Here is a 27,790-nt window from a genome sequence, read left to right as displayed (position 1 = left end):
AAAAAAAAACAAAGAAACGAGAAAATAAACCCGTTTGGCATTACTCGCAAACATTGTCATCACTCCGTACGTACTCTCGCCGTTTTATTGCGTCAGAATTTTTAATTGATTTCGACAAATCGAGAAGGTTGAAAGCAAAACAAAAAAAAAAAAAAAACCATCGAGGAAAATAAAAGAAAAAAGAAGAAAATAATCAATTCACGCGCAATTAAGTATCAAATTTGTACAACACATATACATGCGTGAACGGAGAATCGTGAACGGCGTAACGTACATGTAACAGTGGGAAGTGGAAGAAATAAAAAAAAAAAAACTATAAAATTCTGAAGCATTTCATAGCCATACACCGTTAGACAAACATCCGTTCGTCGATAAAAACAAAACTTGTTTGATTTTCTTCTTTTTTTTTTTTTTTTTTTTTATTGTCAATTTTTTTTCTCAATCAAGCAAAGATTTTGTTCCACGCCACGGCGACAAGTTTTGCTGTTTCTTTTTTTCACTTAAATTTTTTTTTCATTCCAAGAAAACGTACGTACGGAACACATATTATTATATTTATGCCGATGCACGAAAAAATTAGTAGAAATAAAAAGTTTTTTTTTTGTCTTATCTCTACCGCTTCATAAACATGTCGATCGAATGAACAAAAGATTTTTATACAAGAGAATCAACTTTTACCCATACATTTAAATCGACGATTTGTTTTTTGCTTCGCCCATGGATAACAGAAATATATTTATATACCGATTAAAATCTTATTGTCGATAAAAAAATCTGACGAATTAATATATCTTCCTCGAAACGCGATCGAAATCAGTGTATTGTTCATTGTGTCCGTCATTGGAAGTGATTCGAGGAGTTGAATTTTGACGGGTTTGCATTTCATGAATAAATAATTTAACCAACGGGGCGTAAAACGGATATTTTAAATTTAATTCACTAGAAATCACCGCTCATCTCGGCCCGCTTTAACCTTTACAGGGCCTTCGGAGGGCCCGGTTCTTTTAGAAGTCAGCAGATAACTCGGCAACTCCACCGGACGTGTTGACTATTTATATACAAAAGCGATACCTCTAAAGAATATCGAATTTCAAGGGAAAAATGCCGGCCCTCTGAAGGTTAAATTCACCGCTTAATGGACAGAGCAATTTATACAGCTAACGTTGATATTATTTCAGTGAACAACATTTGGTTTTGGATTAGGAAAAATTGTCGCCAACGCACGCGCGGTTATAAATATTTTCGTTCGACTGTAAACAATCGTTGTTAATCTGTTTAAATGATTTCTTTTTACCGCGTTTTAAACGAGACGATCTTTTCCATTTAGTTTTGTTACTTATTTACTTTTTGTTTTGGTTTCTTAATCGACATGTTTTCCCATATATCTTAACCAATACGTTATAACCATATATTATAATTAAATCCTGAATTTTAATTACCAGTAAAAATAAATACAATTCGTTTAAATTCTGCAGACCGTGCACGGAGTTTTTAAATAAATTTCATTCAACAATCCAGTGAAAATTAATGAATTTCTGTACACGATTATCAAAAAGGAAAAATAAAGCAAAACCGATTCATTTATCCGCGTGACAGTTGTTGAAATAATAATTGTAAGGCAAAAGGTAAGGAAAAAAAAAAAAAAAAAAAATTTACTATACGTATTAAAAATAAGCATTGAAAAAACTTTTGTGTTACAACTGTAGGGTCAATCTTTTCTCTTTTTCCCCCACTCTTTCAATTCTCTTGGCATAGAATAGTTGAAACATTAAACACCTAATAAAACATTAACCTGCAGGATCTCCACGATACATTGTTTTTTCAATATTGTGAAAATAACAATTTTGTAAACCGTAGGGAAAAAAAAATAAAGTGTTGGCAGTATTTTTCGATTGAAATTTTTTTCTACTATTACAAATTACCCGGCTGAACGCCCTTTTTATTTTCACCCAAAGACGATCGTCAGCGGCAAAACCGTGCGTTCGATTTTCGTCAAAGAACCGTAAAATTCATATTATAAGTACACGTGTAACAGGTTCACATGTGCAATAAGGTGAATGCCTAGATAAAGTTTTGCACCGGCTGTTTGGTAAACAAGTTGCGATTAACGCGCGCTTAGAAACTTCTTTGCCGCAGGTCGATGAACTTTGAGCCCCCCCCACCCTTAATGCGAAAAACATTCTTAACCCAAATCAAGTTGCCCACACACCCAAATACCCACTTCACCTACGTTAAACGTACATATATGTATAAATAAAAATTGTATACGTGCGGCGAGATGGAGCCGTTGAATTATTATACACGTCAAAAGAGGTAGAAAAGAATGCATATTATTGCAATTTAGTTTACGTTTATCCAGATATTGGCAGAAGAAAGCGAAGAAATCAAATCGACTTTGCCATGATGTCTAATAGAAAAAAAGAAAGATAGAAAAACATGATAAAGAACAATATCAGGAATAAAAATTATTCTACTCATCGTCGACTGTGAAATTCAAGTTATTATAATAACTGGAGTACAAAGTATTTGGTGAAAAAAGTTTTAGAACGATAGAATTAACGAAAAAATGGTGGAAATAAAATGTTGTACGTTGTAAGAAATTCTCCGTCATCTCGGCCACTTTTTTTCGTCGATGTCTCGGGTATTTCTTAAATCCCGAAGGTTTGTAGTATTATTCGGGTAAGCCGTCTATGAAGTATCTCCGATTTTCAGGACAAACCCTACGCGAGACGACACGTTTTTTTTTCTTTCAATTTGTTACAGAGAGCAAGCTATTGGTTGTAAAAAAAAAAGAATTTTCTAGAGAAAAAAAGTTATCATTTGTTTTTAACGTTTCAGTGGATTTAAAAAGATAATTTTATCAATGTTGGGAATGACAACTTTTGCAATTTAAACTTGCCCGTATCACATAATATTCAGCTGCAACTCGATGAAAAGTTGATTTTGAATTAATTCTATGTTCCAAAGATTTATTCAAAAGTGTTTAAGCGTTTATGTTTACAACGGTGAAACTGTAATTTATTGTTATAAAATTATGATAGTTGATAAATATCGACTAATTGGCATAACACATGCGGCGTAAAGATTGAAGATTTTTTTAAAGAACTGAATTACAGTTTACTGTGCATAGGTGTATACCGGGACAATCTCTTGAAATTTGAAAATCAACCGCGCATGCGCCAAATAATCAAATCTCATTGGTCGGCGCAATCTTCCCGCAGCGATAATTCTTGTCTGCGATGCAGGTGGGCCAACCTACGCAAAACGTCTACGTTTGAATTTTCAAAGAGCAAAAGCATTAAATTCCGACCGTGCTTTGAAGAATCAACTTTCCGAACCAATAACGAATGCTTCCCAAGCCTTTCCGAGTCGCTACCTCAATTATTTGAGATTCTAACCTCGAAAATTCGTATCAACCACATCGCCGGCAGAAAGAGTTTGGCAGCTGAAACTCAGGATGGCCAGCCTGCGCGAACAGCCGATAAAACTCGCGCATGCGCGGCTGATATTCAAGTTTCAACGGATTGTGCCGGTATATGTATATTAGGGTGGTCCTTATTTTGGGTAAGTCGGAATTTCAACCCTCTCACCCCTTGCATATCTCCCATTTGCCAAAAAAAAAAATGTGTGCAAAGTTTAAGCCCAATCGGACAACGTTTACCCGTGGCCCAAGAGGGTCAAAGTTTAATATTGGAGCCACATGGTAAAAACGAGCTTGAAGGCCTTTATTTAAGTAGACCAGCGAAAAAAAATCGTAGCAGGTTATAATCCACAAGATTTCTAACTAAATTCACAACTAATTGAATGTACTGATACCGAGTTCCGCCAAAAATTTCTATGTCGAGTTGTCGATGTAAGTGCGTAAATTCTACAACATACGTACATCTACAAATACGTACATCTACAACTCGACATAGAAATTTTTGGCGGAACTCGGTATCAGTACATTCAATTAGTTGTGAATTTAGTTAGAAATCTTGTGGATTATAGCCTGCTACGATTTTTTTTCGCTGGTCTACTTAAATAAAGGCCTTCAAGCTCGTTTTTACCATGTGGCTCCAATATTAAACTTTGACCCTCTTGGGCCACGGGTAAACGTTGTCCGATTGGGCTTAAACTTTGCACACATTTTTTTTTTTGGCAAATGGGAGATATGCAAGGGGTGAGAGGTTTGAAATTCCGACTTACCCAAAATAAGGACCACCCTAATGTATATACACCATTAAACGTGCATTTATGTGAATATTTATTTATAAATATAACGCATCATACCTACCTTACAGGTATATTACATCCATGTGCACGGTGAATGTATTGCGCAGTGTTTGAAATATTACTCATTCGAGAGAAAAAAGTCATTTCACTTTTATATTTATCATACACATATATACACCTCTACGCATTTCAAGAGTATGATAATGTAATGTTTATTATTATCATCATTGTTGTTATTGGTATTATTTTTATTATCATTATTATCATAATCATCGCCACAGACAACGATTCGAAGTCTGCGGCGTGTTTGAGTTCTCTCAGTTTTTTTTTTTTTTTTTTATCCCCGTTTAGAGGCGTGTAACAACGTATTGCGAGGAAGATATAGAACGAGTGAGAAAAGGAAAATAAACATTAGCGGAAGAAAAGAAACTGGACATTTCCGGATATTAGAACTCGATTCGTAACGTTGCGACAGGTAAATATGTGTACATATCGAACACTGGCACGCCTTACGGGATGACTATTTGTTTATAGAGTGTTTTTCCCGAGAATTTTTCAACGTTTCTCGTTCTCTCGTTTCTTTTTATTTTTTTTTATTTTTAATTTCAATTACATTTTCAACACAGTCGAACGAACTTCCAACGGCAAGGCAATCCGTACGAGAACGACAATTTGGATAATGGATGTAAATTATATCATGTAATATGCGACAAGATCGTTTGGGTTTCAATGTCAAGCGATTTATCGGTATATTATTAAACAAAATATTTACCTGGCGACGAAGATGCTGAATTGCCACTTCCGCTCTCCGCAGTTTCAGTCCCCTCCTCGTTACCTTCGACCAACAACGAAACCTCTTCCTCCTGAAACAAATGATTCGGATATATCTCAAATTTATGTACGACGGATATTTTTGAGAAAAATTCTCGTCGAACTCGAGTAAACAATATGCATTCATTAAAACGAAATTCACGATCATGTAAAATTTCCGTCTGCACGACGAAGAGAAATATGTACCCCAATTTTGAATATTATCAGAAAACGAGTGAGGGTTAATTAAATGTAAGATAAATATAATCGGTAAATAAAAATAGGTGATGGTAAAAATGTAGAAAGATCATTCTAGCGATTTTTTTTAAAAACGCAAAAATCCGTTTCATAGAATTACATATCAAGTGTAGAAAATGTCGGAATACAGAAGAGACGAAATGTAGAAGCTTGAAGTACGAAAAACTATAAGACAGAATTGTCAAAATTCTCCAGTATTCCAAGTCATTCTGAAGTTTCGACATCATGGCTTTCGATCCACACTTTGATCTTTCTACATTTCCACTTTCCTAGACTGAGAGAAATTTTTAGTTCCAGTTACCGCTCGGTAATTAACTTTTTTCATTTTTTATCACAACCGAAAAATATGGTTCTAGGTACAAAATGAAAATTAGCTTTCCAGCTGTTACCGGAAAGTCTAGCATCCGTTTCTATTTTTTCTCGTTACGATCGCTGTTGCGAAAATTTAACGCTTGTGCAACGATAAATTGACGTTAAAGCCTTATTTAACTAAAAAAGTAGAGTAAACCTGAAAAACTGATTTTGCGATTGATAATTATTCTGGGTTATATCTCTAAGTAATTCCCAGACAAGTCTTGAAAAAAAGAAAAGAAATGCCAACTTCTGTTTTTGTTATTTATCGTCTTTCGTTCACCCACCAATCAATGTATTATACCTGTAATACGTGTATACAAAAAATATTCATGAACACACGCACATATACAAATGTTGAAACCGCTTATCTTTATCGTTTCGAGTTTTATCCGATTGGCGATTGCATTTACCACATAAATAATACCTATCCGTGTGTAATCGACACTTTGATTTTCGGTGTTACGCAACCCACTGTTTTTTTTTTATTTCTCATTCTATTATACCTACCGTTGTTTTCGAGACTGGACTTAAATTGTCGTTTTTTGTCGAATGTTATTTTTAATTTCGATCAGTTGATTAATTAAACGATCTAATCACTTCGTATACAATATATGAGTAATACCTAAATTGTACACTAATTAACGCGAATAAATCCCCCCCTCACCGCTCCTCCCCGCCCATTTGGAAAAGAAAATGATGACCCACATCAGTTGTACTTTTACAATTAGTCATCGTTTTGCTGCAGCGAAAGGAGGCCTGAACGATAATAATGTATAATATAGATGCGACGTAACGCACATGGAACACATATAAAGACGATTTTGACCGTAATAACAATAACTTACGGTAATATCTCTTTCTCTGTTTCATTAATATATATATATATATTATATATATTAATATATATATATATACACGTACATTAGACCTCTCCTTAAGAAGAGTGAAATCGAATTTCGACGCTCGCGCGCCTGAAATTGTTTCTAAACAATTCAAAAAATATGTTGAATATTTTTTTTTCTCCTTAATGTTTACCCACCCATAGAAAGTCTTTTCTCGCATAAGAAACGAATCGGTTTTTCGAGGTTTTTAATCAAAATTTCGTACCGAGTAGAAAATAATCGTAAAAAATTTTCTAAAAAAGTATAACGAAGATGAATTTGTCCCGTTTAAAACGTCGCTTGGTAAATTTGGCTATCTCTATTTTTGACTCCGCTATCTAAACATTAGCGCGGCAAGGAATTTCGACTATGATTCGTGTTTCAGGAGAGTTTTTTTTTTATAATTATAATCGTGCTGGATGAGGATGAATGAGAAAATATTGGCGACTCGATGAGTCATTTCTATGCAAGTACGCGCCTACATACATGTGCTAAAATAACATAAGCACGTGTAACGCATAACAACGTTTGTTGAAATCACATAACAATAAATTTCATTATAAGTAATATGATTCACGATTACAAACAAATAACAATTTCTCTTTACATTATATACTCATGGAAGTGTATTACTATTATAATTATATGCAACGTCCCTTTATTGGAAAAAAAAAAAAAAAACATTAGCCGCAGATAATAATTCTAACGAAGAGAAGAGGAAGGGGGAAAAAAATATTCAACCCGCGGTGAAATATATCGCGTGTCGTTATAGCCGCGAACGAGTGTTTAATCAATTGTGCAAATATAACCGTTTAGTCACATGTCTTCTTTCGGGCCGGGGGAGGAGGGCGAGGGAAAAAAAGGACAGAAAAAAAAAGAAAAAAGAAAAAAAGGAGGAAAAAGTCGAAAAGAGTGCAAAAAGAAAGAGAAGAGAGAAAAGAAAAAGACAATCTTGTAACCTCGTTGTAAGAACGATAAAACAAAAAGTTATTATTAAAAATAAAAACGCTAAACAGCATATACGAGCCATGAAAAGCTACGCATTAAAAAGGTTAGAGACTTACGTATATATATATATTGTTTTAATGTATAATATATTGGACAAAGTTACTTCACAGTTATCATTACTCGTCACGATTATAATATCATCACTATCGTTATTATTACTATTATTGTATAAAATTTCAACAATATACATATGTTGCCCCCCCCCCCCCCCCTCGCCCTTCTACAATTATCGCTATTTTTCGCCAGATTGTAATATAATCTCGCGTATCGAGATTTTTTTTTACATTCTCTGTAACGTTTTGCGAAATCCGATGCGATGTGTTGCGGAAACATTTATCGTCCATTAAATTACTTATTATATGGAAATTAACACGGTGATTAATTTATTTTTATCAATTCAATAACGTCGCATAGTTGTACACACACTATATGTAATATAATAGGCTATGTACGTTCAGAGAACCAGCGCGTGTATATTATTGCATGTGTATTCATTTGCGTACATGTACGACGCATTGCGTTGTGGCTAAATCGAGTCTGGCACATATGTTCTTATTGAACGTCTTTTTTTTTTCTTTTTTTTTTTAAATTTCCTACTCTTCTTTTCTCTCACTCTTTTCACGTACCTGTATCTCTTTCCTAAACGATCTCATACCGCGTAGCGATATGTGTACACGTTTCAAATCGTGCTATTTTATGTTTCACAGGAATTAAAACACGCTGCTTGAGTTCTTATACGTGTGTGTGTGTATATATATATATATATATATATATGTTACAGTTTTAAACTATAGTTGATAAATTCCGTTATAAATATAATTATTATTATAGGTATAATTTAGATATTGAATCGAAGCTTATTGAATGATGAAATTGCGGGTTGTTAAAAAGCAATTCAGAACCCTTGATTGATTGCGGGAAACGAGGACGAATTGAAATTAGTCGATGTTCGGTGAATCGGTGAAAAATATGAAGAGAATCTTTTACTACCGTAGTCGGAAAAAATTTTATCCATCGCGTGAAGATACGTTTATTTTAATCACGGATTTGATACGGTTATTTTTAATCTCTGAGACGTCGAATAGATCCGCGTTAATGCGTTACACACATGCATACAATCAGCATAATCGATGGGTTATTCACTCGATATGGAAGTCGGCAATTCCAAATCGCCAGATGAATTATTACACGGCAGAATACATGTAACGTAATAAAAGGAATCGGTGATCAGCGTTGAGAAAAGCGTTATTGCGGGAAATCTGCGGTTTTAATAACGCGAATCGACAGGTGAACAAAATTCAAACCGTTATAATAATTACAGCGTACAAGTGTGACAGAATTGAAATAATCGTTAAATGAAAAACTGGGAATCACGGATACGAGAAATTGTACAAAATCGTGAATCCGAATCGATGTTTACAAAAATTGTAATTTCACGCCGACACCGTTAACGCGCAATTATTTATTTATAACCCTTTTGCAATTGCTTTTCGTTTTCAAATTTATCCTCGTATTGAAAAACACTTTTTCTTTTTCCTTTCTCTTCTCTAATTATTTTTCCGGCGAAACTTGAAGCAAAGAACTTTGATCCTCGGGTTTCGGACCATTCGAAACTTTGATGTTTCGTCAAAGTTTGATTTCCTTACTCTAAGTTTCGCCACAAAAAAAAAACTCGGAATTTGGGGCTTTCGAAACATTTCAAATTCGGAATTTCAATCCCACCTCAAGGTGTCATTTCACTTATACGAGAACACACGCGATCGGTACAAAAACGCGAAAAAGACGTCGTGACAGTCGGAATATCGATGGCATCAATTTTAATTTCAAAATAAAACGAAGAAGGTCCGCAATTAGACTCGTCGCCGGTCGATCACTATTATTACACATATCTAGGCAAATGTACATAATGTATGTACGACCCTAGACAAACAAGTTTATAATAATACATAATACACAAGTGGGTTAAGCTAGATTAGGTTAGATTAGTGAAACATTAGCAGTGGGCGATTGTTCGGCTCTACAATTGTTACGAAATTGTTGTTAATTGTGTATAACGGTTCGCCCAGTTCGTACCGGATCAATTATTGCACTACCGGCAACGATATCGCGGCTTGTATGTTTCCTTCATTTCTTTACACACACACACACAGACACACTGCACGTTGTACATGTATGAGCGAAAGCGTAACGCGGTAGTGATCGGCGGCGTGTAAATAAGATTTATAGGGTTTTTATTGAGAGGATATATAGAAGTGAAACTTATAACGACGATAAAAACAGAGACGACAAGAAATAAAGTATATATACATATGTATATAAATTAGACTGTTTCGTTTGGAAGCAATATTTTTTACAACCACTTCCGTATCGTCATAAACTTGTTGCTGAATAAATAGGAAGGAAAAAATTCTCGCGGAAGGATATTTTTTTTTTTTTTTAATTTTTTTTTTTTTTTGTCATAAATTGAGTTTGAAAATCACGCTGTAGGAAAAATCGATTAAAAATTTTCAAATTCAAGATGAATTTTTGCACGGAGGATTATATGAATAATTTTTCAACCGTTTGAATTGAGAATTGCTTTCGTCGATGCAGGAGACTTCTGTAAAGAATGGATAATTCTTTTCAAAAAGTTTCGAGGATTAGGTGTCCGTGACAAGAGTGGTAAGAATGTGAAGTTTTTAACTTTTTTTTTTTTTCTCCCCCAATGCCGTTCTCACCGAGCTACACGTTTAAATATGAGAATAAGTATCAAATACGAAAAAATGACCTTTTAAAATTGATTTTTACCGGAGATAATAAATCCTTTTTGCAATTTATAAGAAAAATGATGAACTGAACGTACAACGATTCGACGAATATAGACAACGTCGAAGGCATGTAATGTTGTAATTCAAATTGGTAAATAAAAAAACCCTTACATTTAAATGTACGATTTAAATTTAAGCGGTATAATAAATACATATATATATATTTATAAATAAAACAATATATATACATATACATTATATATATCATGGGACAATAAATTCCGGGAGAGAGATTTAAATACTACTGGCCTTGATCCGCGGCGTGAAAATAAATACGTACACATACGTAATATGTAACCAATTTTTGTAAAGATTATATATTTAGGTGCGTGGTAGATTGGCACGATTGTGCAGAGGTGGAATCTTTCAGATACGTCTAGTATCATAAACGGGCGTCTTCTCGAGTGTATACGCGTTGCGTTGCCTTTTTGTTGCGCGCCGATTTGACGGTAATGAAGATTTGTAAAAAAAGAAGAAGAAAAAAACCGAAAAATACCGACAAAAAAATTAAAAATAAACAAATAAGGCCACCGCGCAAGATCCGAATCGCGGAATGCGAAATCTTTGCCCCAACGACACGTGTCGACGAAAATTTGAAGGTCGTCGTCGTTTCCGATCGAAGGCGAATCCGATGTACGTAAGTGTATAATTGTAAATACATCGATATGTATATATACGTATATATATATTAGGGTTAAAAACAAATTTTTAAAATTCTGTTCAAACTCCAAACACACTGAGAAAAATCTCATTTATTACGGTAACTAGAAAAATTCAGTAAAACAAGTATCGTTAAAAAAACTGTTTGAATATTGTTGGAATTAGGAAAAACGAGGTACGCGTAACCATTTTGCGATATCGTCGATCCTTTTTTGGTTATTGCAACGCAAAATCAGCTTGTTCGGTTTACTCTACTTTTTTAGTTAAACAAGGCTTTAACGTCAATTTATCGTTGCACGAGCGTTAAAATTTCGCAACAGTTGGATGAAAATATAGCAACGGCGATCGTAATGAGAAAGAATAGTAACGGATGCCAGAGTTTCCGGTAACGGCTAGGGAACTAATTATCATTTTTTACCTGGAACAATATTTTTCGATTGTGGTAAAAAACGAAAATAGTCAAGGACTGAGCGGGAAACGGAACTAAAAATTTATCTCAGAGCAGGTTCAAAAGTTTCATTTTTCGGTATAAAAATACGCCTGTTAAAATCTGAGCTCTTAATATTAACATTAAAAGGTTCCGTATCGTACTTTTTTATTTCTCAGAAGAATAACATGGGAAAAATGATTTTTGCTCTTTCAGATTTTTATAACTGGCTAACGACGCGTCGTACAGGAAATTTGCATACATATTTTTTGTACGGAATTGAAAGCTCTAAAAAGAAGGCTCCCATCATGTTATGATAAATCTACGATTTCAAAAGTTATTTTCTAATTCTATATTTTGTCGATTTCCTACCAGTTAATATCCTACCACTCAAAACTCCTCCCCTCCGTCTTTTTCTCCTTCTTCAATGATCTTCTCGTTACATAATGCCACAATTATGGAGCATACGGCGATAAACGTATAATGAATAAACAAATCCGAGATTAAATCGCGAATCGACTGTTTTGATCCCTTCTACATAATATGATCATCTACAGTTGATTTTTCTAATTCACCTCAATTTTATACATTGTAATGATATAATTATTCTAAATTATTGCAGAAAAAATTAATTTGCGATTTTCCACTATGGCATCCACTGAAAAGTTTATTTAGGTTTGGATAAAAAAAAAAAAAAAAAAAGATTCTACCATCCAAAGATTCGCGCTCGGTTGATTTTTCACTTTTATACATATTTTTCAAAATTCGTGTAGTATCGTGAATAAAACCTGTCTTGTTTTTTTTTTTTCATTGCTTTTACAACGGTCATATCAATTCACGTCACAAATACGACCCACGCTAACATCAAGTAACATCAAGTCTCCAGTTGACGTTTCATAAGTTTATCCGACGATTTTCTCATCATTAATTGAATCCGATAAAATAGTAATAATGCAATATGAATTTTTAATTTAGGAGAATAAGATTCTCGGTCGATATGTCGTTGTGTTACGAATCTATATTTTTCGGTTCAATATAAATTTCAAGAAAGAAACGATAATCGCAGGGCTACAACGTGTTTCCTCGCAAATTCAAATTCGAAAAAAAAAAATAAATAAATTCGAAAAAAGCTAACAATCGATCGATGTCGATCTTCCACATAACGTAGAACGCGCTCAACTTTTCACAGAATCTTTCGTTAAACCTGAACGAAGTTTTTACGGGATTCTACGTTAGAAAAAAATAATACATTATATATATATATATATATATATACACATTTTTTTTACAACACACGCTAACACATGTTACAGCATTAATTCGCAGCCTGCAAACGCAGTAACCGCGGAATAACAGCAAACTCGATGTGCGTCTCTCCGTGTGTGTTTGCAGCGTAAGTATCAACACACTATATGCATACCTATTAGCGTTTCGACGACGAGTATGTATACATATATTATAAATATTACCTACACGCATATATACATATAGGTATAAAGTACGTATCAGGCGTCAGAGATGCGCGACGTTTCATCGGCCAATCAGATTGCGTTCAAATATCGCCGACTAGACGCGGAGACTTTCTATTAGTCATCCCGTGTGTCTTCGGCCAATCAACGCTGTAACATGTAATCACGTGTTGTTTTTTTTTTTTTTTTTTTTTTTTTTTGTATTTCGTATTCTTTTTTTTTCACTTCAAATACAAAACGTACACGCGTCTACTCTTGGTCGTGGTTTTTTCTCTCTTTTTCTCTATTAATTTCATTTCTTTTTCTCCCATTTTTCCTTCTTTTTTTTTTTTTTTTTTTTGTCGTTTTCGTAAATTTTTGTTATTCAAACCAACGCTCGAAAACAAACATTTCCAAGGGCGGAACAGGAACTGTTATATCTATTTATATGCATATATGTACACACACACGCACGCGCGCGTATTTGTACAGCTGTCGTATAATAGTCATCGTATAATATCGTTTATTCTATAATATATTAAGAAAATACGTGACGGTGTTTTTTTTTTTTTTTTCCTTCAATTAAAATTTTTCTTCAAAGAGCGATAAAAATTAGAGGTCGTTCAGCAGCGAAGAGAGAGAGAGACAGAGTAAATAAAAAATGTAATTATTATAAACAGAAATTGGAATTAGAGCATGGATATTATATATGTGTTTGTGCAAACTTTAAAAATGCTTGTTATTATTGTTATTATTATTATTATCGTTTACATTATTACAAGCAGAGAAAAAACTCTCGAGGGGTAATATTTTTCATATTAGAATTGATTCGCTAGTTGATTGGAAAAAACGTACGGTACATTAATTTACAATAAGCATAATTTAAACAACGCACAATGAGGTTAATATTTTTTATTTTTTGCACTGCCCTCCCCCGCCCTTCACTCCTTCTAGTCGCTAAATATATTACGATTGTTGTTTCGTCCGTATTATCAGTTACATAACGTATATGCGTGTATTTGTAAATAAATATGATAAAACGAAAACGGGTGCATGTGAATACATATATATGTAATTATGCAGGATAATCTTCGAATAATTTTTATCCCCGGTTAAAAAATTTTACAGATATCTTCTAGAATTAGAAACTTTTGCATTTTTGTCGCCAAGGTTTTCAGGCCACGCGGATGAAATTAATTTCATTCGATGTAAGTACAGATACATGTGACGCCTACGTTAAATACGACGAACCAATTTCAATCCATTTATACTGTACAACACAATTCATCATCGCGATGCGTATTATATTCCTATTGTATTTTATCTTACCTCCAAATTTTTCTGCCAGTGAATTTTTCACGAACATTCTTCACACCGTGGTGTTTTGCAATAATTATTATCGACGTCGCGAGTAACGAGGACGATGACTCCGGAAAATCTTTTCACGCTGTACAATTTATAACGCATGGTTCGACGTTTTGCGATAGAAAACTGCCGATGCAGCGATCGGGGACAAGAAATGAGAAATGAGAAAAAAAAAAAAATAAGAAAAAGACGAAGAGTATGCGACGATTTTATAAAACTGTGTCGGCGATGAATGCGCAGTGACAGCATGATGGGACGGGCCACGACGTGTCCGTAACAGTCCCCGTGTTTTATAAGGTTTTTGACCTATGCGGCGATATATACACACACACACACACACACACACACACACACACACACACACGCATACACACTGAAGCCTGAATGCCGAGGCAGTGTGAGAGTGGATCGGTTTTACATGCATGAATGCATGCAATGTGCACGCATCGTGAATCGTTATAAAGATCGACGCGTAAGAGTTACAGGCTGATTAATTATCGGATGTATACAATAATGGGACAGCAGTTTCAATTAATTTTATTCGATTTTATAACGGATGAAGAAATTTTAGCATGTATAAGTAATAAGTTCGTGTACGATAATTCGTTAATTCAAATTATTCCCGACGATTAATTTTATACGCTGTTAGTATAATTAATTTAAACATCGAGTAATTCACGTTCTCTTCTTCTTTTCGTACACTGAGAGAAATTTTCAAAATGGTTAGGCGTACCTCGTTTTTCCTAATTCCAACAATATTCAAACAGTTTTTTTAACGACACCTGTTTTACTCAATTTTTCTAGTCACTGTAACAAATGAAATTTTTCTTAGTGTACACAATGATCCATACGTGATCAATTTAGGGTAATTCACGTCGTAATCTTGTTTTTTAAAGTCGGTACGTACGATTCCACATCTTCGCTTTTCTGCCAGTGTTATCATGAATTTATGTGAGAATCCACTTGAAAAACAGTGTTTTTTTTTCAAATTTTTTTTCTTCAATTCTATTCAAATTTTCATACATCTTCCATTAGAGGATTTATTCAGTCAGTCGTCGACGATCTACTTCAAAGTAAAATGAATTTCGAAAGGGTTGAATTTTTTTTTCTCTCTCCCACTCTTTTCGTTGAATGTTTTTCTTTGAATGTTAGCAATTATACTCGAACCCTCCCGTCAATTTATAATATTACGTAGGTATAAAAATGAAATAACTGCAATGGCTGATTTCCTCGCTCGCAAGAGAGGCGACCCGGTAGGATAGAACGCCTGAAAAAGAGCCAATGAACTTTCCTGACCCAGGCAGTGTGAAACCATCGACCGTGTTCATCCTTCTGTGTAAGTATAAAGAAAGCCGAATAAAGAAGAAAAATAAAATCAGATAATCGAAAAACAAATTGACTCGAAAATGCTACATGTGTGATAATTACGGAGACGAGTTTGATGTCATTGTTTCTATGATAATGGATAAGTTCTACATTATTCTTTGAGATTTTGTGATTATAACGCTCCAAAAGTAAAGAAGAAAAAAAAAAAGATACGATGAGGAGTAGAGAGAAGATTTTTAAAAAAATAATAAAACAGAGAGCAGTAACCTTTCACGTTCTGGATGAAATTATTTGAAACAAAAGTCAATTATGAAATAACGACAAAGATCGAAATATAACGCGATTAATGAAAAAGCTTGAAATACGGGAAGAATACAGAAACCAAAGTCTCAGCATTTTCTTTACACATCAATTTCGTGACCTTTCGATACATTATATTATCAAAATAGATTTTATGCGTTTTGACAAACTTCTTGGATTTTTAACCTGACACTGATTATTTGGAATTAGAAATTTCGTTGGAATATCTGTAATTGAGAAAACCAAACGTTTTACGGACAAAAACGTTGACAAAACGATTGGCTAGATTGCATGATCGGCAAAAAATTAATTACAAGCATGCATGTAAAAGAAAAATAAGCCTCAAATTAGTTATAATCAAGAGGTAATCAAGTAATAGTTTTCTTTCGGCGAACGTTTCTTCGACATAACTAAACTGACTGAAATTTTCATCTTCATATTATATTATTCCGTCAAATTCACGAACTTGAACCTGATTTAAAATAAATTTCAATTGAAAAAGAAAACTGTAATAATATTAACAATAATACAAAATGTTTCAAATCTTTATAACGTATACACACTTGTTTCCGTACCGTCCCCCAGTTCAACTTTAAATAATTTAAAAACAATTCTTAAATTTTTTCAGTCTATCTCTACTCTAAGCCGTGCCTTTATTTTAAATTTCCATTCTAAATGGAAAAAAGTCAGATTTCGAGGATGTGCAATTCGTGGATATTAGCAGATACGATTATGTGAATTTTTTCTCGGATTGTAGCACCAATGCCCACTAAAACCTTGCGGTTAAAGATTTTTTAAAACATTATTACCCTTAAAATAAAATATACGTTGATTATTATTATACGTCCGAAATACGTTTATTTTAAATTGGGAAATCGTCCCTCTTACCGGCACGAGTTACAGTTGAGATAAAAATCTGATTATATTAGGGAGTTGTTTTTTTGTTATCAAAATTAAGGTAAAACTAGGGCGAGAGAAAAAAAAAAAATATATATATATATATATACGTATGTATAAATGGAATCGTTAGCCAATTATATGTGTATATATGTAAATAGCTAACGATTCCATTTATATTATTACACCGCAGCAAAAACCGTGTATGACTAATCGCCGTTCTTACAGAGACTAAAACTACCGTACTCCTCGTTTTTGAATGGCCAAAAGGTTGCCTGGTGATCAACGACTCGAATCAAGGCGCGACTACTGCGTCGTTCGTTCCTTCCTTCCTCCTCCTCCTCCTCCTCCTCCTTCTCGTTCATTATGTATTTATCTGTTAATGCACGTGATCCTGAGACAATATTGGCATGTACAAGAAACGGCTCGTATCGACGAGCTATTAACCGTGAATTATGTGATCCGAAACGTGTTTTTGATTTTTTGCGCTTAGAAACACCGATCGATCATTCCGCAAGTGGGAAGTTCCGATGTGGTTATACTTTTGATACAAAGTTCTCAGGCGTGTAATTAAGTTCGGAAAAACCTCCAAGCCTTAATTAATATTCGTGAAAAACACGGTCGTTGTCAGTTTTCTGTAGAGTTTTTGTTTTCGAATTTTGAGCACTTTGTATCGTGTGAAAAAAAAATAAAATAAAATTATCCTACATAATACAGAAAGATCGGAAAATTGATAGTGAACAATATCGAATCATCAAAGAAGCGAAATTCTATTTCGTAAAATTTTCAAAAATGGAAAAACTCGAAGTATACAAAAGTCAAAACGTAGAACGGTTAAAAATTTACAATCTTTACAATTATTGCAATTTGATGTTTTGTTTTTCTTGCGCCTATCATTTCTGCAATTTTCACACGCCTATATTTCGACTGCCTACAATACGTTGAAATTCTGTAAAATGTATTTTAGCGTGTTACACAAATTCGATATTGTGATATTTCCATTTTCAAATCTTTCTACGCGTTTAATTAAACGGACTTGATGCGACGTGTTTATTGTATTAAAAAGATTCCGATCATCCCGAACATATAATACAAAATTCTATCCGAAAATGGGTATAGTTTCATGTTCGGAAAATTAATTTATTAAAAAAAAAAAAAAAAAAAAAAAAAAACTGAATAAAAATAAAAATCTAGGTTTCAAAATGTTTTTCGAATGAAATTATTATACGTGCTGGAAATTCGATGCAAGAAATTCGTTCCTTCTAAACGACGAAGCTCAGAGATCTGAAAAGTAAAATGAAAATTTCGGCACTTCATAGTTTATCCGTACCTAATAATTGTCGGAATTCTTTATCAACTGGCAGCGCAACGACGCGGATCGAGAACCTTGACTTTATTCATAAAGTAAGAGACCGAGATCCTTCCCCATCTCCCGCGTGCCTGTAAAACTCGTAACCTGTACGACCGGCATACGTAGATTCAAGCTCCTTTCTCTTTCGCTGCATATCCATATAGGTATGATAATTATTTGCGAATTTTCCACACAGGCGGAGACGCAATTTATTTGTTGGTCAAGGTGGGAAGTTTTTATCACTTGGGAGATAAAAAATAAAAAAAAAAAAAAAAAAAACTTTACAGGGAGAGAGAGAGAGAGAAACGTGTCAAGTCGGTTATCCCAGGGGGAGTGGAGGAATTATTGTGATTATGATTACGATGATGCCGATGCACGGTCACGTTCTAGTTGTACTTTTGTAGAAAAAAAGGAGAACAAAAAAAAAATAAAAAAATAAAAATGAAACAAACGAGATTAAAAAGTAAATAATTTATATTCTACAGATAAACCGACCAAAAGAATCTGCAGCCGATGACTCATTCTGGTTTATTCGCCGTCGTATACTTATAATACGTACAGATATTACATTCAAGCAGAGAAATTACCATTTTTTAACCACAAGCTTGAAATCCCGTCATAATTGGTATGCTGAACATCTTGTTGAAAGTCGAGTAGGGAAGAAGAAAGATAAAGGTTGATAATCCGCCTCAATCGTCGCGTAATGAGGGACGGAAGAAGAAGAAGAAGAAGAAGAAATTCCGAATAATAAGATTTATTTTTATGAGAGAGATACTTTTCTGAGGATCTTGTCAAGTTGTATGATTGCTATTGAAATTATATCTTTTGTGGGTTTGGAAAAAAAAAAAAAATACTAACGATTTGCCGAAATTCTACCCCTCCTGTTCCGTAACACATACAGATTTGAAAAGTAAGTAAAACAAGATTATATCTTTATTCTTCCACCTGCAAAGACCAAAAAAATAAGCTGAAAAACCAAAATTTGAATTTCTTGAAGCTCCGTAATCGGTAATTTTTTTTTCATCCGTAACTCAACTTTGGCCTCAATAGTTTTTTGTTTTTATCAAGTTTTTATTTCCTTTTTTCAGCAACAATTCTGTCGTTTCCATAGCTCGTTTGAGTGGATACAATCGGCTTATACTGTAAATGGAAGAGAGAAGAAAAAAAGGAAAATGATGAGGCAGCAAGAAAAAATGAACGAAGAAACTAAAACGAAATCTTAATCCTGATATTAAATATCTTCAAGTCATTTTTTACACTTAACGAAACCTTTTCTTCCTACCCGTAATATTGATAATATTAAACTCGACGTATTAAAAATAATTTTTATTGTACAACAAAGTTACGAAAAGAAAATATTATTACAAAAATATATAAATATATAAATTTTTTCTTTCTTACTTTTCACGTCATCGAAATAATTTCGTACCCTTACTTCACATATTAAAAGACCAAATTGTATCTCAAACTAACTTTTTTCAAGCATTGTTCAATCCGCCAAAAGAGGCGAGCTCTTGATTCGATCGGTAGAAAAAAAAAAGAGATCTTCGTGAAAATTTCGCTGCCTTCTGAGTCGTCTTTATGCTTTTATTCGGTTTGGTTTTTCAATAAAAAGGAAATCTACCCCGGTGTCGGATGATGTACCAGCAGCGAGTAGCGGGAGGGTGAAAGAACACTCAAGGATATCGGATGACACCGAAAGCTCACGGATTGAGGAAAACTTTCCCGAGTTCAAATATCTCGAGCTTAAATATACCCATCCAGTACGTAACAAGAGGAACCGATTTTCAAAGTCTTTTTCCGGAATGATTTGTCTCTAGGCTGCAGCTGCTGGTGCGTCTCCAGCTTCGCTAAATTGAATTTCAAAAATACGACGAAAGATTGTTGCTTTTTTTTCTAGAAATTGAAAAGAAAGAAAGACTTGTCTTTACAGCAGAGGTTTTGACTTTTTTCAAACTTTGGTCCGTGTGAAAAAAAAAAAAAATTACAGTTGTGCGTGTTACATGTACATGTACTCTTCACGTATGAAAATAAATACACATGTATACATGTAAAAGAAATTCCAATTTCACCGGGTTAAACTTGTTCTTATTTATTCTGCGGCGCAGGTAAGCAATTTCAATTATTCAAGGTATTCTGCACTGACATGTTGATTGTTATATTAATACACATATAATAACGTGTTATAATTTAGGGCAATAGTATTTAATTGTTTTTAAAGCGCCACCGTCGTTTCATACAATGATATTTATAATATACTTTAAAGATCGAAAAAGGTGAAAAGAAGAATCCAAAATCCTTGCGCATTTCAATTTTATTCCGCCAAGTTCTTTCGAGCTTGTTTTATTATTACCGACTACGTTAGAATTCGCAACGATTTGTAGGGAAAAAAAGGAAGGGAGAAAATATTTTTCAGCCACGTTCTGCGTGTAACGTGAGTTCGTGTAATAATTTTATACGTACGTAAGAAAAAAAACAAACAAAAAACTACAAATTATTGCACGGCGTTTCCGCAAACGTCGGTGAAAATAATTACAAGGACAAAATTTTGCCAATTTCAAGGGGAAAAATAAAAACAATACAAAAAAAAAAAAAAGTTTATACATAAAGTCCGAGCCGAAATAGAAAATAAACATTTCTGTAACACTGGGCAAGCGTACGTGTTACATATAACATAGTCAAGTGTAAATAGACACATAAATAAATATATATCTGTGATGTGAAAGAAATAGACGAAGCTAAGTCGAACGTTTTTCACAATATATTTATACATTATACAAATATTCTTTCGTTCTACTCTATGTATTCAATATTTTATTTCTCAAGGTAAGTCTGTAATATCGTATACATATATGGGACATTCCACGTAAAACGAACGAGTCATCGGTCTGGCTCCGTGTGATTTCAATGACCAATAAACGTATTCTTTCTTTTGGGTCAAAAATGAAACCTTTAATTTTTTCAAATTTTTCCGCCACTTTGTTAAAGTGATTTTGTGAGTGAGAAGTGAGACGGAGATTTCTAAAATTGATCAAAATTTTTTATTGTAAACCCAGGAACTCGAAGACACATCTTTTCGTCATGATTCGAAAAAGGGGATGAAAATGAGAAATATATTTAATATATATATATGTATTTTGTTTAATTTTTGTTTTTCAAAGAAATCGTTTTTCCTGGAATGTGTTCTCGAGTCCCTGATTTTACAAAAATATATACTCACTGTAAAGAACATTTTGGAGTCACCACACTTTTAAAAAATGGTGGAAAAATTTCGTATAATCCTGATATATCAGTTTTGACCCAAACGAACCAAAAAATTCATTGGTCATTAAAATCCTGGGGGATCAGGCCGATGACCGGTCGGTTTGACGTGGAATCCCCCATATACATACCTATACATAAGTACATAAATAATACGTCGAGGCATGAGACGAATTTTTCCACCACACGCAATATCATTTTACAATCACATCGCCATTTAGCCATTTATTATATGCGTGATAGGGTTATAAAGCATATGTTGTGCCTATCACTGAGCGTGTATTGCGTGGGCGTAGCCAAGGTTCAATTTAATGTTTTGATACGCGTGTTTGCCGCGATCATCTTTACATGCTAAATTCTCTCTCTCTCTCTCTCTCTTTCTCTCTCTCTCTTCAAGGGATTTTCTCGCACGCAACAGTAAATTTCCGATTACCTCTTTCGACCCATTGCCGTTTACGTATAATACACCTACATTATTATTGTTGTTGTTGTTGTTGTTGTTGTTATGTATACAGAGAATGCGAGCATAGATCAACATCGAATATATATATCAGATCTATAACATGGTCGTGAGTAATTAAAAAAGTAAAATGAAACCGTCGTTTCAATAAATTATTCGCGTGTTTTTTTTTTTTTCTTTTTCCCCAGAATATAATTATATCTTGTAGATAATTAATTTGATAAACATCATTGTTTTTTCGCTTCTTCAATTTTCAAATCTTGTCGATTAAAAATCAATTTCCAAATCTTTGTTAATCGGCAATTAGTAAAAATTATTTTGAATTCCGAAGCTCGAACGATAGTTATATAAAAACGTTTTATTTTTTCCCCTTGACCATGAACGTTACAAAAAAATATTTTTACACCCAAGCGAATTTCAGAACCTGAACAAACACATTGTTAAAATCGTTACAATTGTTGACTGTATTATGTTTGTAATATATTTTATAAATTTTCATCGTTCGTTCGCAATATTTTCACGATCATGAACGCATAAAATAGGTGATAAATTTGAGAGTGCACGAATGACGTTTATCCGTGTGTAATACATATTTATACTCGATTGTATTATGCAACAAATTTTTTTTGCACAAGGTCACTGTGGGTATACAACATATGTATACATATACGTATGTACTACTTTTGTACGTAATAAAAGCAGACTCGTAAGTCCGTGAGATTTTTTATCACCCGCGCAGCGGCGGTTTTCGAGATAAAAATAATTTGTTCTATTTGTTTTTACCCACTCTCCCTCTTCTTCTTCTTTTTTGTTTTTTTTTTTTTTTTTTCTCTCTCGCCACGCCATCGTAACTTCTCCCATTCTGCAAAGGCCACGTGCTTCACTTTCTACGCACTACGTTTTTCTGCCTGCTACTGCGGTTATCTAATTTCAAAACAAGAGGAAAAAATTAATTTCAACGCGCGATAACTCGCGACTCGACGTTCAATGTCACGGTTCCGTTTGGAATATATACATGCGTGTGTTTAATATATATAAAACAAAAGAATAACACAGGTACTTTATTGCCAGACACTTCATCAATTAATTAATCGATATATCAGTCGTTGTAAAACTTCTGGAAGCGGATGAATTTTAGGCAATCTTATCTACACGTCGCAAGATTTTTTTATTTATTTTTTTTTTTTGTTTTTGTTTTTTGTTATCAAAACAATTGTTACATTTTTATACCTACATATGTTGTATATATGTGTATAGTGTAATCAGTTGACGGTATGAAAAGATTACATTACAGGGAATCGATGCGGAGAAAAGATATTTTTTGCTGCGAACTTTAACATAGATTTGCATCACCGCGTTCGCAATCGGTATTTAAAAATTGTCACCGGTTACTTATTTTATCAATATTTTCATACACGACTCAAGACAGCAATATTTGGATAAAAAATTCGATTTTGTTTTTTAATATCTAAAGTTTGGATGAAAAAAAAAAAAAAAAAAAAAAAAAATAAATAAAAAAGAAAAATTCTAGCGTCACGCAAGAAATGTCGTTTTGCTGCCCTGATTTTTTCCGTGAATTTTGATGTTCGAGAACGAAGAGTTTGAGAATAAAATTGTGATTTTTTTTTTTTTTTTTTTTTTTACACCGAAAACGAAAGCTGAAAGTAAGAATTCGCAGGTTTTTTTTTTTTTTCTTTTTGCGCAGTCGTCTAGATCGCTTCAAAAGCGTGAAGATGAAAAGACGGGTCATAAGACGCAAAGCGCTGATCGAGTTAGCAGTCATGAAGATTATATACCTAGATATATATACCTAGATATATATATATATATATATACATATATAAAAGCATAGATTTGCCAAAACGGCGAATTTCGGAGGAAAGTCGTGTAAAATTAGAATCGCACGTAACATCGAGTTTTACATGTAAACATGCGATACGTTATGTATATATATATATACACACACACACACACATATATACCAACATAACCATTCTATACGATATGCGTGGTATATACTTGTAATATGTGCTACATGTGCATATGTATAAAGAGAGAGATAGAGATAGAGAGAGAGAGAGAGAGAGAGAGAAAGAGAAAATGACGTGCTATTACACATGATTAGGTATATATGTATGTGTTACGTAAGCACATACATAGTCACGAGCTTAAATCATCCATCGGCGGGGTAAACCTGTAACACGTATGCACGTATCGTGACTGTATATATATATATATATATATATTACCGTACGAGAATAATTGTGAAACAGGATGAATCGCGAACAACGCGGGGTAGCGAGACGAAGAAGATTATAAAATGGAACGACGAGGAGGGAGTGATTGTTGTTAGTGCTGTTAAAAAAATAATAAAAAAAAAAAAAAAAAGAAGGATTACACAGCCGAAAATGTGGATCCGTAAAATTTGACGATTGTACACCGTCACGTGTGTACGATTTAACAACGATTATTCAACAAGCGTAGAATCGTTAGGAATGTGTATTTCATATTTTTATTTCTTTGTTGTTGTTGTTGTTCATTTTTTTTTATTTTCTTTTTTTTTTTTTTATCGAGCAAAAAGCACGCGATACGCAGACGTAAGATTTTGATATATCAATGTGTATATATATATATATATAATAAATATATATATATATATATTACTACCTATTCTGCGCACATCGTACATCCGCGATGGGAATTTTGTCAAGAGTTTGAAATGTAGAGGTGGAAAAAGATGAGCGTGGCAATAATGTGCGCGGAATGGGCGATAAAATGAATAAAAATAAAAAACCAAAAAAAAACAAAAAAAAAAAAAAACATCACGGAGTTAACAGAGAGAGAGAGAGAGACGCAATGTCCGGCAGCAGCCGCACGTGCGAACGTATCGACAAAGTCAAGGATTTCGCGAGTAACCACGTGCTCCAAAATCGCCCGTACCGCGTATGTAACACACACCTGTCCACGTGAATCTGTGGTATCATGTATACATACACACGTCTGCGAAGCGTGTGCCGAAGAGAAAATAAGAAAAGAAAAATATAAAAAGAAAAAAAAACAAAAAAAAAAAACAAAAACTACGCGCCAAAAATACATACGCGTGTGTTGTATGCCCCCCCCCCCCCCCTTTCCCTTCTTACCGCATTCGTTCGTTTACGTTGTCTCATGGTACGACCGTGCGGTGTAAATACGCATGTACGTATCATACACAGACACATGCATGCACACATTTAACTACGCCCATAGTCGTGAATGCCTGATTGTAAGTTTGGTGGCGGTCGTTGCTGCGCGGGTTTCGCAAACTCCGTCGCAGAAATCGAAAGATTCTTCAGCGGGGAGACAAGGATTTATACAGTAGAACCCCGGTTTTTCCCCTCTCTCTCTGTTTTTTTTTTTTTTCTTTTAAATATTGTACGTGTTACGCGTAAATTATTCAAATTGTATAATTCGCGAAATATACATACATGGCAAGGGAAATTTATCGTCAATAATTCAAACTGTAATGCGGTTATTGTTTAATAACGCAAATTTTTATCTATTTGTTTATTTTTTTTTTTTTTCCTTTTATCGTCTAGGCAAATTTTTATCAAAACTAAGAAAATACGAAATCGTGATATAATTATTATTTGAAAATTGTACTTGTAATACAGGTTCACTCTTTCACGTTACTCAGTAGTAGGTAACAGTGACAAAAATAAAAAAATAAAATATATATACATATATATATATATATATATACACAACCGCTGCGCATTTGTGCAGTGTCAGTGGGTATATAATACACAAATAAAATACTGTAGATACAATAAAATAATAGAGATTTCAAGGCGAAGGTAACGACGTGTAACGCGGAACAGTATAACTATATATTTGTAACAACAAAATTCCTTCCCTTCCTTTCTTCCTTTTTCTCTCTCACTCTCGTTTTTACTTTACTGTTGTTCTTTTCTTCTTTCTTTTTCTTTTTCTTTTTCTTTTTCTTTTTATCTATCAGGTATTTGCATTGCCATTTTGCTTTTTCTAACGCTGCGTTTGACACAGTCGAGTGACGACTTGTGTCTACTATGTACACGTATGTAGCCATACAGCAAACTTCCTTTTCCTCTTCCATTCACGCCCGGTAGGTTCGGCTTTACATAAGTCGATTCGTGTCATACGCATCTATGTATATAGATTATACACATTATGTATATTATGGAGAACCTCAGAATTGGTTCAAAATTTTTTCTACAATTTTTTCTCCTCTGAAACAGTACCCTGAATTTTTTCAGATTTTTTATTCAACTCCCCAATTATCTACAAATATTTAAAGTGATTTTGAAAAGAAACTATTTTTTCAAATTGTCGAACAATTCTCAGAAACTGTATTTTCTATTCCAAACATTTCAAGACCGGGCACGTAATGGGCCGATGTTTTTTTCATTTTTTTTTTTTTATTCAACACTTTCAAGTTTTCTGCTCAGCTAAAACATTGTTTGAACGTTCTGAAAGTTTCCGTCAAAATTCTCGGAACTTCTATTTTTTCACTTGGAATATTTCTAGACCGGTTCCATTATGAAGTTGATGAAAAAATTTGAATATGCCAAAAAATAGACAAAAATCGCTGAAAAAGAAAATATACATACATATACGTGTGTGTGTGTGTGTGTGCGTATGTTAATATGTGCCGTGAATGAACAAAAAAAGAAATTGGCGTTACGTCATATCTTTCGTCGTCAGAAACATGAGCGATTCTAAAACTACGTATCTATGATATACGCATCATGAATAATACTTGTATGAATAGAATCGTACTTTTTTACGTTATTCTCATATTACGTGGTCTTAGGAAAAATGATTGGAGTACTTGGAAGCTGGCATTGTACAGCGAATGAGAGGGGAAGGGGGGGGGGGGGCAATAAAACCCATACGAAAGTCTATATAATAAATAAATAACAAGTCGTTAAGTTTAATTTATAGAACAAAGAAATAGAAACGAATGAAGGACGCGAAGTTGAAACCGAAGAACAGTGAATTATAGACGTTATTTGTTGTTTCATTCATTTTTCATTTTCTCAAACCAGTATAACAACATTCTTTGGATTGATTTTCTCGCGTGTCCGACGATCGAGAATCGTTTGCAAAAACGAAATTGTATAGGTGTGTAACTATAAAATTTTACCACAGATTTCGTTGACGTGATTCAGCGACATCGAAATTTATACATTTTCGTATATATATACATAATAATAATTGCCTATAACGTTGATGTTTTCCGTACCGACGAGGGAAATATTTTAGTAAAAACTGTTTTTATTAATTCTTTTTTTTTTTGCTTTATCTAATTTTGAACGCTCGGTCGTATTATTTTGAATTGGGGAAAGAACCGGGTTAACTATTTGTAAAATAGAGACTGGGACACAGAAGCTGCTCTGGGCTGACTTATAGCGCTTAAACTACGCGTCGCAAAATCCACACAGCATTGAGAGAGAACATTCTAACGCCGCGCTGGCCGTGAATAGTATGGAAAGAAAAAAACAAAAAAAAAAAAAAAAAAAAAAACGAAACGAGCGAAAATTTAACCAGAGTTCATTCATCATTCACGGAATCTTTGCAATTATTAGCGTACCCAGCTTTGTAAAATAAGAGACGAATGTTTCGTCATCCGTCTATCGAGAAATAAATTATACGGGAGAATATTCCGAGTCGTTGTCCCGAGTACCAAGTTGAAACTAATATAGAATGAAAGACGTCAGAGGCAGAGCAAAAAATGAAAAGGAAAACCTGAAAAAAGTAACAAAAAAAAAAGAAAAAAGTCTCGTGGAAAATTTCACCGCTCTCACCGGAATTTGTATTACATGGAATGGTTTGGTCAGACTTTATTTTTAAGCGTCTGGTCGTCGCACTTACTATAATATATCCCAGGTGTCTCTTGACTTGAGACGCTCTCAATGACTTCTTGGAAATCTGATTTCACAACCGA

The 27,790-nt window shown here is 33.8% G+C and overlaps 1 protein-coding gene and 1 long non-coding RNA gene across 3 annotated transcripts in view; one reads left to right on the top strand and one right to left on the bottom strand.

Annotated features, from left to right (window-relative positions):
- LOC107225318 (MAP kinase-interacting serine/threonine-protein kinase 1) overlaps window positions 1–27,790 on the bottom strand; it is a 95,194-nt gene that overhangs the window by 34,773 nt on the left and 32,631 nt on the right. The window contains exons 1-2 of one of the 2 annotated variants that reach the window (XM_046738487.1): window positions 16,983–17,050; window positions 4,988–5,078 (exon numbers count right to left, since the gene is read on the bottom strand). Coding sequence is in view for 1 of the 2 variants with exons in the window: in XM_046738486.1 (XP_046594442.1) it covers window positions 4,988–5,078 (91 nt within the window). In the remaining variant the exon portion in view is untranslated. Of the gene's footprint in view, window positions 1–4,987; window positions 5,079–16,982; window positions 17,051–27,790 lie in introns of those variants that run through there. The other variant, XM_046738486.1, reaches the window with a different exon arrangement.
- Window positions 17,961–19,266, top strand: LOC124294178. The gene is made up of 3 exons (XR_006904093.1): window positions 17,961–18,160; window positions 18,593–19,017; window positions 19,196–19,266. It is a non-coding gene; the product is annotated as an uncharacterized LOC124294178 (long non-coding RNA).

This window comes from Neodiprion lecontei, chromosome 4, assembly GCF_021901455.1.
Source record: "Neodiprion lecontei isolate iyNeoLeco1 chromosome 4, iyNeoLeco1.1, whole genome shotgun sequence".
In the NCBI taxonomy this organism is placed as follows: Eukaryota; Metazoa; Arthropoda; class Insecta; order Hymenoptera; family Diprionidae; genus Neodiprion; species Neodiprion lecontei.
This window is presented reverse-complemented; position numbering and strand designations above follow the sequence as displayed.